This window comes from Danio rerio, chromosome 19 (genome assembly GCF_052040795.2).
Source record: "Danio rerio strain M-AB ecotype USA chromosome 19, GRCz13ab, whole genome shotgun sequence".
NCBI classification, from domain to species: domain Eukaryota; kingdom Metazoa; phylum Chordata; class Actinopteri; order Cypriniformes; family Danionidae; genus Danio; species Danio rerio.
In genome coordinates, this window is record NC_141039.2 from 19,152,143 (window position 1) to 19,165,242 (window position 13,100).

Genomic DNA, 13,100 nt, shown 5'->3' on the forward strand with positions numbered 1-13,100 from the left:
GAGTAAGAGAATAAATAAAGCTATGGTTCTAGGATAAAGGTTCTTTAGTCCTCAGTGGGTTGGGTTCAGACTAGGGTTAACATGTTACTTGAGGTTGGTGTTGAGTTAAGGGCATCCAGTTGAAAATCAAAATGGACTATCTAGACTTTCCTGAGTGCCCATTACAGGCACAACCAGATTACTTGCCCACACTGCAACCAGGCACAAACTCTCAAACCGTATGGGCCTTTAGCACAATACGTAACACTCAATGAAGTTACCGACCACCTGGCTCGATTAAAAATTGGGTTTTGCCTGAAGATTCCTATGCCACTCTAGGCCCATAAAGTGAGATTGTGAATGTGGGCACAAGTTTGGAATCCTGACAGGGTAATAGACCAAGATTGATGGTAAGCATCCCTTGGAGCACAGTATTGCTGATGCCTTGCCGTAAGTTACAAAGGCCAAGGTATCAGGTGTCCTCCAGCTGCTTATGTTAATCTTTTTATATTATTCCCAGTGTTTCCATAATCCTGGATCAAGCCGTATTCTGAGCAGCTGCTGTGGTGGTCATGGAGGAGTGTAGAGCATGACACCGAATCCTGTAAGACCGCAGTGACAGACGAGTTTTCACATTAATCCTGAAGGGCCAGCCTGTACACAAGCCGGTGACCTCTCCCACCTGCAGTCCAGTGTTCTCCAGCCTCCGCTGCCTATACTGCAGCTCTGCACAAGATATAGGAGAAAAGGTTGTGCCCAACTGAGCCTGGTTTCTCTTGATGTTTTTTTTTTCTTCACTTTCCTTCACTTTCACCAAATGGCAAAGTTTGTTCCTCGCCGCTGTTTCCACTGGCTTGCATGGTTTGGGACTTGTGGAGCTTTGGATGGATTTGCTCTCCTGTGTCTGATGCTGAACTAGTGATTTCATTCAGAAATTCATTCAAAACTCTATCACATTACAGTAATGCATGATATCTGACAGAATGATTACATTTAGCGATGTGACAGATGTGACAAAGAAACAAAAAAAATAGAGGTCTCCCGAAACTACAGTGAAAAAGAATAGACTTGCGGTATTTAAACTGAAAATGGGAACGCTCATCCCTATCAAATAAGGAGCATTTAAAACACATTTATAATTGATTCTTTTCGTCAGAAAGCGGTTCACAGACAAGCTTGCAACTCCAAACTACATTAATTCAGTAACTAGCCAGCAGTTCTGAAGTTAATTTAGCTCGGCAGCAAACAAAATGGTTTAAACGTTAGGTAGCTAATCTAACTGTTTAAAATCATGGGAGAATATAGTCTAGAAATATGAGAAATGGGCGAGCCTAGTTTCACTCTAGCTAAATTAATAAAAAGGACTTTAACAGATAAATTTGGAGGTCTTCGAAACTATCTAGAACGGAAATCACTGTTCCGACAGGTGCAATAATATTTAAAAGTTGCGGGACATGCTGTCTTTGGAAAACAGTTTTAAATATTACAAAAACCAGTTAGTTAGACTAACACTTACAGTAGGTTACAGAATGGTTGTGAATAAAGGCTGGAAGATATGTGTACTCCCAGCTGTGAAGAGAGACCCAGCTGCTTGTGCGTTTGGTCACTCATGCGTGCAAAAACTCAATAAAATGAAAAGTTTACTTCACAGAAATTTTTTTTTAAAACGATGCCACCATTCTCCACCATAATCTGTAGCGAAGGAAGTCCTTTTATTGTTTGCATTTAGTTTGCAGTATAGATTGGTGGGTTCATAAGATGCAAAATTTAATCCAAGTTATCATTTGCCGGAAAAAACGTGGACTTAGACGAGTCAAGCAGTTACAGAAAGATGGTCTTTCCTGATGTTGTCTTTTCAAAATGAATGCTGAAATTAAGTTTAACATCCATCAATGCAGTATTTTTAATATACACATTCTTGCACTGCAATACAGGTTGAATGCATTTAACAAAGTTAGAATCCGAATATAACAGTCGGCTTAAGTGTCAGAAGTGTCTAAAGTGAAAGTACACATTGGTGGAAGACAGCAGGCAAAAATACATTTCATCTGAAGTTAACCATATGTATGCCTTTAATTATAATAATTAGTCAATTAACAAGATCAAGCTGCCTCTTTCTTTAATTTTTAATTTTTGATCACATGGCCTTGAGACAAATTTTATTACTGTAAATGATAGCTTATAAAGATATGCATTTTATGCTGATGTACGGGGTTTCGAATTGTTACAACAGGGGATTTTTATAATGAAAACTGAATTAAACTGAAAACCGTGACCACAAAACTGTGATATGAATCAATCTGATAATTTTTTTCTACCATTCCACCCCTACTGGTATTTGTTGGTTTGCAGTTGGTTGAGTCACAGATTAAATTTTAAAGTAGAACGTAAAGGGAAAAAAAAATTGGTCCTCGGTTAAAAAAAAAAAAAAAAAAAAAAAATGGTATTGCTGCATCCACACGCACGCACGCACACAATTGCAAACTAAAGTGAGCAACAAAAAATTTAAAATATTAATAACTAAACATCAATAGGGAAATTATGAGGTTCTAGCTGCCATTTTTGTCATTCACACTCTTTTTCTGTGACAACTTTTCTTACATTATTTGTGTTTTTCTTTTTAACTACATTTTGGATTTTTTTTAGAAACCTTATTTAGAAAATCATTTCTGGCAACTGGAACGCAAATGTTTTTACATTTTAAATGTAAAGCTCAACAGCTCAAAATCATTTAGAAGGCAGATAGGGTTGTTAGACAGCACTTCAATGGTGTATAAATCCTTATTTTCGAAAAAATGTAGAAATTGGTCACAACTGATTAGGGCTGCACGATATTGGAAAAAATTGACATTGCAATATTTTTACCATATACCATAAAACTCCTATAAGCGCATACAATTCGACACAACTACACAAACATCGTTTTAGCCTTTAGAACAGAACGTTAATGTTACTGTCAACAGTCTATTGTCTTAATTACCGCGCCAACAGAGCTAACTTACATAAACAGAGCAACAGATTGCAGACTTCAATAATGCAGCGTAAAGGAATAATATACCAATCAAACTCCGCTTTAAGTACGCTACAAGTTTATAAACTGCCTCTGGAACCCTGTTCAGATACAAAAATTTATTTAACAAAAATAGTAATGCAGTAAAGTGTTTTTCACTCTATTTTTCAAAATAAGTATTGGTAAAAACACGCTATTCGTGCTTATCCGAATACTGTATTCGGGTTCGGCTCCACCCATAATATATTTATATATAATTTATTTTTGCTTTACAACGCAACTCCTGCGATGTAACTATCGCGAATGCGTACATTGCGATTTCGATGCTGAAACGATGTATCGAGCAGCCCTACAACTGATACTGCAAAATCAGTCAAAGACTGACACAATGTACTTAATTAGCTGCAAAACAAAGTATATGAAATACTCTTGAGTCTGTTATGCAATTTACACAAATAAAGGACACAAGACTAGATTTTATCAACACAATTACACATTTTAAAATGAGAAACAAAAAGCATTAAAGCTTTTACTGCACCGTTACTTTACCTTAGTGTTAACCATCCAGAATGGTCGTTCTGCCATCCCGTGCAGCTCAATAAGTATTTGTCGAATATGCCTAGCATCTAATGACAGAATGAGTTGCTGTTCAAGCTGACTGATGTTCACACTGGCAGATGCTGTTAAAAACAAAACAAAAAGAGCACATCACAACCAGTACAGATTATACAATTTAGATATTTTTTTATTAACCCATCAGGCTACTTCGGGATATACCAGGTATATCATAAAATGATGGCAGTGGTTTGGAACTGAGGTTTATGACATCTGAGCTTTTTCTCATTTGCTCCATCAGGATTTTCTTCTCTTCTTCTTGAAGAAGTTCCTTGAATAGTTTATGAGATGACACCATGAAGGCCAGAGAAACATCCCCCAACTGATCACAAACAGTCCTACAAATAAAAACAAGACAAAAATCTAAAATGTCTGAAAAACAGTCAAAAACACTAAAGTAAAAGGTATCAAATTTTTCTACAATCAACAAAGGGAAGATTTTATATGGAATACAGTTATGAAGTCAAAAAGATAAATTAAAAATGGTGAACAGGACCTACAGGCATCTTTTTTTTTTTGCTTTGTTCTGTAACAATGCACATTCATGGGTGTTTTTGCATTCACATTTGTTCCTAAAACATGAATCCATCATAAAACTGTCCCAAGAAGCTTTCGTAGCATAAGCTCTAGTGACAGTAGACAAATTAGGTTAATGCCTAAGTGAGAATTCTCAGTATGTGACACAATGTTATGGTGAAGGCTAGAGTACAAGAGTAGTCTTAATCGGAGATAGTTTCTATGAAGCAAGCACACACAGTTAAACACAGCCACCAGTGCTCTCTTTCGAAAGTAAAGATTGATCCATATGGTGGAGATGATGAGGTGAGGCATCAAATCTATCCAGTAATAACACAGTGTGAATCAGATCCCCTCTCACAAGAACCTGCTGGGGGCTCTCTGTCAGCGCCACACGTCAATGACTTCACTACATATCTGCTGAAATAAGAAATTGTTTGTTTGGTTTGTGACTGACCTGAAAATTACAGGGTGTGAAAAACATCTTTTCAAGCTTTAACCAGTGAACTCAATCTAACTAGTATGGAGGAGATTTGCCTGGACTAGCTTACCTCAAAATAGCATGAGGAGTAAACCCCATTGTTGAAAAAAAAACGGTTCGGTCTTCAAGACAAATGGATTATACATGTTTCCAGGTATAAAGAAAACCATAAAGTATATTTTCCTTCTTTTAAGTTCGTTGTTGAGATTGTTTGTCGACAAGCAAAAACCAGAAATGATGCTAGTTTTGCATTTGCTTCAACTGTCTATTTTGAGAAGCTCAAAATCTGACAGGGCTTCCAGGATGAGTAACAGAGCTTCTGTCTTTGTCAAAAAACTGAAATAATGGCTAGGAACCCTGGAAAAAAAAATGCATTACCAAACAAGGTTTGCACTGTGCACAATAAGCCTTATCCACTTCATATGTGTCGAACACACACAAAAGCAAACATTTGGATGAATGAAAAGCACACCTGAAGAAAAAGTCCATTTGTTTTAAATGTTGCAGTTTCACCAAGCATGTTGTGAGAGACTGCATCCTGGACCTGCACAATGGTCTATTAAGGCGCCTGAGTCAAAGACAGAACAGATAAAAGAAAAAAAAAAAAAAACTGGTGATGACACAGCTTAAGTCACCAACAAGTGCGTAGAGATTTGCTGAGATGTTAATAAGCCCAAATCATGTTCTCATGAAAGCTCATCCCTCTAATCAGTGTAAAAAGGCCAAAGGCATGTATGCTGTACTAGATGAGCTGAGTAATAGATCTTTGGTGAAGATCTATTACATTTTCCCCTTACACACTGAAGACATGTTCAGGCATAGTGTCTATGGTGGGGAGAAAAGCAAATGGATTCTCTGCTGAATCACTTGATGGAAAAACGGTAGTTTCTCTTCTACCCTTGATGGAATGCGACGGCTTACCAGAAGATAGATCTAAAATCCTTACGCCTGAAGTAGCTGTGCATTTTTTTTACTTCACTGTGATGTCAGATAAAATCTCACCTTTCAATCCTAACGCTCCTATCCTTCTCCTCTTAGGACGAGATGTTCTTAGTGTGCACAAAGTGTGTGAACAACGAAATGGACCCCACAACACACCATATACACAGCGCTTAGACCTGGGCTGGGTGATAGTGGGAGAAGTTTGCCTTGATGGCATTAATCGTCAATCTAGTGTGAACGCTTACAAGACTAACGTACTTCTCAATAGATGAACTTCATCCTTTACTTCGTGCACATTAACGTCATATAAAAAGCTGAATCACCTCTTTTGTCATACATTCTCAACCCCCCATGTTCTCTCAAATTTAATGAGAACTATTCAATGAGTCAATATGAGGTGTTCTTCAGATCTCCAGACGACGCCCTCTATCTGTGGAGGACAACAGTCTTTCTAGACATGATTGATAAAGAGGTGTACCTTGACGAGGATACACACTGGGTAACGTCACTTCCATTCCGCTCCCCAAGGATTCAGCTCCCAAATAGTAGAGAGCAAGCAATGCAGAGGCTAAGCTTTGTACAATGCACTCTTCTAAAGAAACCAAAAATGAAAACGCATTTCTTAGACTTCATGCAGAAGGTGATCGAGCATAAAGAAAAAGAAATGGCTCCACTCGTACATTCGGAGGAGGAATTGTATTTGCAGCTTTTTGGTGTTTACCACCCCTGCAAAGCAAAAAAATAAGGGTGGTTTTTGATTAAAGTGCCCAGTTCAGGGGAGTTTGCCTAAATGATGTTTTTCTGAGTGGTCCAGACCTCAACAACACTTTTTGGGTATGATGTTGTGCTTTTGTAGGGGGAAAATAGCAGTGATTGCAGTAATAGAACAAATGTTCTATTGCTTTAAAGTATAAGAGCTTTATCGAAACTATCTTCGCTTTTTTGGCACAAAGAAGACTGTCCAGAAAAAGAGATAATTGATTACAGAATGACTGTACACATCTTTGGCAATAATTCGTCTCCAGCAGTTGCAATATTTGCCCCGAGACAAGCAGTGGAAGTGCAGAACAGATGCTAAGAATGTTGTGTTGCGCAACTTCTATGTAGACAATGGTATCACGTCTGTTCCAACTGAAAGAGAAGCCACTGATCTCTTAAAGCACCTCCAACAGTGCTTTAGTGATGGAAGCATTTCCTTCAAGTGAAAGAGCCGAACATCTCAAAGACCTAGATTTCGGTGAAGATACAATCTCTCCAAAGCAGCCTTGGTACAAGTTGGATCCTCAAGACAGATTGCTTTATGTTTAAAGCTTCTCAAGAATGCAAACCCTTCAACCGAAGAGACATCCTTTCCACCTTCAATAGTTTATATGATCCTCACGGGTTTGGCTGTCCAATCACTATGCAAGACAAAGTTTTAGTAAGGGAACTTTATTACAATCCCGCAGGATTGAGTCACCATTCTTCCATCAGGAAAGGAAGTTCCATGGAAGGCCTGGATTTCATCTTTAGCAGAGCTTGACCGATTGCAAATACCCCGAGCTTAATTTTCAACCTCAGTGTGCAGAGTTCCACTTTTTAAGCTGTGCATTTCGCAGATGCTTCAACTTTAGCTATTGCCGTGGTAGCATATCTCAGAGTAATGGACTTAAATGGACAGCCTCATGTGGGGTTTGTCCAAGTAGAAAAGGATGTTGAAATTCGCTCTCAAGTCAAAGTCCCGAAAACGGGCATTACTGAGCAGTCCCTAGACTCAAGCAGATTTCAAAGTTTCTCGAGATGGAGGTCTTTGGTGAGAGCTGTCACAACTCCTAATAACATCACAAAACCCTTCTCACAATCTTCACCTAACAGTCTTTGTCGAAAGTGGCATTGGTGTACCAATGCCTCAGACCTCAGGTGTTGAGACCTCAGGTGTTGAGACCTCAGATGTTGAGACCTTACAAGCGAAGTCGACTATGATTAAAACTGTACAGCGAGAAGTGTTCTTAGAAGAGTTTGAGAGTCTAACCAAGTATGGTAAAGTCTAAAAATGTAACACACTTCTAAGACTTGACCCCATTGTGGACAAAGAAGGTCTGTTAAGATTCGGGGTCACATTCAATGTTGACATCTCAGATCCAGAGAAGCATCTCTTGATACTTCATCCCAGACATCATTTGACTGATCTTTTATTTCAGCATTATCATGATCAAACAGCTCACCAAGGTCACCATTTTATGGAGGGCGCTATACATAGTGCAGAATTGTGGATTGTCGACTCCAAAAGACGCAATTCAAATATCATCCACAAATGTGTCATATGCAACAAGCTGAGAGTTAAATGGAGAGCCAGATGTCGGCTTTGCCCCTAGACCGGCTTTCTGTAGCCACCTTTCACTCACACAGGTCTTGATGTTTTTGGACCATTCACTTACACAGGTCTTGATGTTTTTGGACCTTTCACTGTGGTGGCATGCAAAACAAGAGGCCACAGCACTGAGAACAAGTGATGGGCTATCATATTCAGTTGCTCGAGTAGTAGAGCAGTTCACTTGGAATCAAAGCTGCTCTTGGACATTCAATGCTCCACACTCCTCTCATATGGGGTGTGTGTGGGAAAGAATGATCGGGATACCCAGACATATTCTGGAAGACTTACACATGAGGTCTTAACAACCTTAATGGCAGAAGTCGTGGCCATTATGAATTCCCGACCTTTAACCCCAATATCAACAGATGCAAGTATGCCTCAGGTATTCTCACCGACAATACACTTAACCCAGAAAGCAAGCGTTGCCCCAACTCCACCAGGAAACTTTGAGTTAGGATACTTGCACAAAAGTCAGTGGCGTCAAGTTCAGATGTTAGCAGATTCATTCTGGAAGTGATGGAAGCAGGAGTACTTGTCCCTCTTGCAATCCAGAAGGAAATGGACTGAAGAGAGAGATAATATTTAATAAGGAGATGCAATTCTGATAAAAAATGGGTAAGCAAAGTGCAGTGAGTGGCCAACTGTAGCCTCGTCTGATGGAAAAATCTGGAAGGTTATGATAAAGACTGCTAAGCAGGGGGCTGTCAGAGATGACTTGAGGCCCATATGTGAGGTAGCCTAACTTTTGTCTAGTGATTAAAAGAGACAAAAAAATGCACAGAAGGACTTACTTCAAATATTGACGACAATTATAAAAATAGCTTAAACAACTGGTAAACTGTATAATCTCAAGACCCACCATAATATTTTAATGGAAACTTAATATTTAAAATGGAAATTTGAATGGATAATATTTTAATGGAAAAATGGGTAAAAAATGTATCCATTCAAAGCAGTCAAAAATATATGGTATGTGGCTTTTTGGATTTTGCGATTTTATATGCACAAAACGAGGCTCAAAGAGCCTTTTGTGGGATGCTGACGGTAACTGGGATAATTTTTTTGTTGACAAAGATACTCTTCTTTTTTTTAGAAGAAAATATGATCAACCTTTGTTGACATATTCAGAATTGTTTGTTGTCAGGTGTCGTTTAAGTCTTAAGGGTTTCATGCTACCACTTGCAAGCTTTTCTAAGCATAAAAGACATTGCAGGACATCCACACCCTCTGGACCTCTGCCGGCAGTAAAACTAAGATTAAGGTAGTACTGATCATATTACTGTGTGGCTCCTTTTTAGATTTAGTTTGATATAAAGACGTATCAAAAGTCTGCGATGCCTTTCGTTTTAAAAACTTTTCCATTTTATCCAACACTTTGCGGCTGCGTTCCTGAGTGCTGCACGCTACTGACGTAGACACGTGACAGTTCAAAACAAATAAATCTGACTCGGTCACAGGCCCAGCCCTAACCAGGTTGGCACCCTAGGCAAGATTTCAGGTGGCGCCCTGTCACATCGCAGTAAATTCCACTGCTAGTGTATAGTCATAAGTAACTAAATAGCTTTTTGATCAACTATTACAAGCTGGGAAAATGTCAGATAAATATTCCAAATCAATTAGGGTTATTGCTGAATAGATCTAATATTTACACATTTGCTTGAGGAATGAATGATGGGGCAGTTACATTACTATTACTATTTTCCATAACATCTATGCCCTCCCATAACATTAGCTGACGTTAAAACTAACAGATAGCACTATAGCTATTTATTGATTAGCAATGTAAAAAATATGGGACAACAAATAGCTTCAAATGATAGAATACATAGAAACATTAGAAAATACTGACAATAAAATAAAAGGTTTAGCCTATAAAAATCAATGGTCCATACAGAAAGTAAATAAAATCTATTTCACTTTTAATTGTATTTACATATTGATTAAATTTACTATAGTTACTTAGTGAAGAACAGCAAATTAATCTCTCATTGTGTTTTGTTCTTGTAAGAATGCACAGATCTATAATGAAGCATTCGACTACTTTAGTAACTGTTTTTGCTCATTTAAGAGTAAATTAGTTGTGTTTAAAATAAAACACGCAGGACGGAGCAAAAAAAAACAAAGCACTTTTCCGTTTTTGAGTTATTTCCATCCATCACTGTATGTGTCAGGAATATCAATGAATGCTGATTCAGACCATTTCATTTCATGTATTTTAACCTAAACGATTCATTTGAAAAACCGAATTGTCTGAAGAGTCGTTCGCTCATTATCATACTGGTTTGATTGAACGCGACGTAAATATAGCTGCAGTTATGTGACATTGCGAGACCCACCTTTGTTCACGGTGCGACCCACTAGTGGGTCGCGACCCACAGTTTGAAAACCCCTGTTCTAAACAATAACAAGTGCTAAAGATTAGAAGTCAAGGCCATTATGACTTTTTTTCTGGGTTATAAGCAAAGTCCTGCAAACTCTTTCTTTTAAAGAAATTTGGACCAGAAGGTTGAGGGTCTGCTTTTCGTCCAATTATGTTTTTTTTTCTTCCATCAAATTAAAATAACAGGCTACCTCAAATCGATGTTGTTTGCTATTTTGAGAAACTATAATACAGACTGTTCACAGACCAGAACGCGTTAGTTGTGCACCTCGCTTACACATTGCTTAATACAGGCAGGATGTACAGCAATATGCAAATATAATTACATATGAAAAAGGATTAAAATATTAAGGATATATAGGATAAAATAAGGATATATATATATATATATATATATATATATATATATATATATATATATATATATATATATATATATATATATAAAATTATTACAAAACATTATTTTTTAGCCTATAAATATAAAAACCATATGCCTTCATATGGGGGGGCTTTTTCAGTTTATTCATGGAAACTTGCTTTTGTATAATGTTTTTATTATTAGCTGTATTATTTATTATATGCATATTTATATTTGTTTTATTAAAAACAAGCTTAGATTTGCCCACCTGTCAGGTTTTAGACCATATGGGGCACAGCATGTGTGCTTAGATATAAGATATATATTGAACACACTTCTTTATTATTGTTCATTTAATCATGTGCTGAAGATAAGAACTGAATTAAAAAATAGTTTTGAAACAAATCTTTGCACTTAAACGAAATTAATTATTTATAGGCTAATGGATGTCTGTGCATTTAAGAAGTTTCCCTATCCATGAGAGTGAAAGTGAAAGCAAATAATGAGTAGGCTCATCTGTCATTCTCGCGCTGTAGATGCTCTGTTTAACTGTTTTTTCTCTAGTAAAGCATTCAGTTTTTCCACTTACAAAGTCCGCCATGTAAATAGCAAATGCGCTATGGCGCGATGCAATTGACTCTTAAAGGAAATGGGAGAAAAGACTCTGATTGATTTTTTTTTGAAGTTCAATGCAAAGGGAGACCTTGGTTTTTACAGAGTTAGTTTAGCAAAGCCTACAATGAACAAACTTTGGGGACAACAAAAAATACTTCCACCCCCTGTGAGATCACAAAAGTTTGTTACTTCACATCCAAACTGCACATGCAGGTAAGGGCCATGGCCAGAGGCACTGTAACAGAGATGAAGCTAAAAATCAGTCTAAACACGGCTGTTTCCACAGAGCTTTGTCTGTTTCTGTATTTGGGCTTCCAAAGGACACGACACAAAGACAGAATTGCTTACTGTTCAATAATAATTATGTTCCAGAGAATTATAAAATACACAGCAAACATGATTTGACAAAACAGCTCTAGAATCTCTCCCAGTTCAGTGCTGGATTTGGCTAAAATCTCCTCAGCGGAAGCTGTGCTCTACAATCAGTAAGTGTTTTTATTTGTTAAAATTGATCCTGACATGTACAGTGTCTAGCGTTAACGATATGCTGTAGCAACGATGTAAACAATGTGAAATGCTGCTTTGCGGCAAACGATTTAGCTACAAATTCATATTAATCAGTCAAACTGCTGTAAACATACACACACTCCACCAGCACGTTCGTGTCTCTTATGTGTATGCGCACGGGACTGCACTGATTGTCTTCAGGCAGCTTTTCCATGCCTTTCACATCTCAGATAATGAAGTTGCAAAAGATATGTAGATGATTCATTTTACTTACACCTGCTTATTCCGGATACACGTGAAAGCAATTGTGTAACGCATAGAGTTTAAAAAAAAAAAACAGGTTAGCTTACCTGACTCATGGTCGCAGCAGAATAATAAATCAAGGCTCAACAGGTAGCATCCCACATCTTGTGCTTTAATCTTCGATCGCGATATATTACAGAAAATAACTTAACCCGAGCATCAGAGAAAAAGAAAGTCCCGCACACATGCGCTTGTTACAGAAAGTTCACACATTCACACACACAGAGGCAGACAAACATTAACACCGCACACACAATTGCAAACTCTTAAAGGAGCCACACCCCATTTTCACTCGTTACACACACTTGTCAGATTTTATTTTAGAGCAGGCAGGACGTTGACTGCATGTTTACACACCAGAAAAGCGCGTGCTTTTAAGGGTGGGACGTGGAGCCGATCCGCGAATAGCAGCAAATTATGACTTTGACCAATCGGAGTCACTTAAGGGCAGGCCTTTCAGAGGAACTAGGAAATATGACAGTCGTTTTTATGTTAGCTGAGTAGCTGTGTATAATCAAAGTGAGATATATGAAAAACTAACACAATTTTCTTTAAGTGAAACATGAGCACACATTGCTTTTCATCTTATAAACACAACCAATCCTTAAAATTACATTGTGGACCACCCCTTTAAGGGCCGTCTTGTGCCATGGCGCATGGTCTAACAGGGTTGAACTTATTCTCTTAATGAGTTGTAGGTGTTTTGAGAATAAACCAACTAAAGTGTCATCTCCCATTCCCTTTAAGAATATGTTGTGTTGCGCATTTGCTATTTAAATGACGGACTTTGTAAGTGGAAAAACTGAATGCTTCACTAGAGAGCAAAGAGTTAAACAGAGCATCTACAGTGCGAGAATGAGCCTCCTCATTCTTTACTATCACTCTCTTGGATACTCTCTTGTAGTACGCACAGACATTCATTAGCCTATACATAAGAGAGATCCGGCATGGTGCCGTAATACTTTAAGCCCTGGGCTCTCATGGTGAGTACGCACAATGCGTACAGCCGTATAGCTGCATGTGCCACTGCTCTCATCC

At 38.0% G+C, this 13,100-nt stretch overlaps 1 protein-coding gene and 2 long non-coding RNA genes across 9 annotated transcripts in view; 2 read left to right on the plus strand and 1 right to left on the minus strand.

Annotated features, from left to right (window-relative positions):
• The window catches only part of LOC147832527 (uncharacterized), an 845,986-nt gene that overhangs the window by 561,917 nt on the left and 270,969 nt on the right, over positions 1-13,100 (plus strand). The window lies entirely within an intron of this gene.
• The window catches only part of ints8 (integrator complex subunit 8), a 158,695-nt gene that overhangs the window by 75,545 nt on the left and 70,050 nt on the right, over positions 1-13,100 (minus strand). For 6 of the 7 annotated variants that reach the window (XR_015515916.1, XR_015515915.1, XM_087294416.1 and 3 more), the window contains exons 13-14: positions 3,767-3,942; positions 3,539-3,669 (exon numbers count right to left, since the gene is read on the minus strand). Coding sequence is in view for 5 of the 7 variants with exons in the window: in XM_087294416.1 (XP_087150542.1) it covers positions 3,539-3,669; positions 3,767-3,942 (307 nt within the window). In the remaining 2 variants the exon portion in view is untranslated. Of the gene's footprint in view, positions 1-3,538; positions 3,670-3,766; positions 4,541-4,671; positions 4,959-5,073; positions 5,220-13,100 lie in introns of those variants that run through there. The other variant, XM_087294419.2, reaches the window with a different exon arrangement.
• The window catches only part of LOC147839580 (uncharacterized), a 175,132-nt gene that overhangs the window by 59,672 nt on the left and 102,360 nt on the right, over positions 1-13,100 (plus strand). The window lies entirely within an intron of this gene.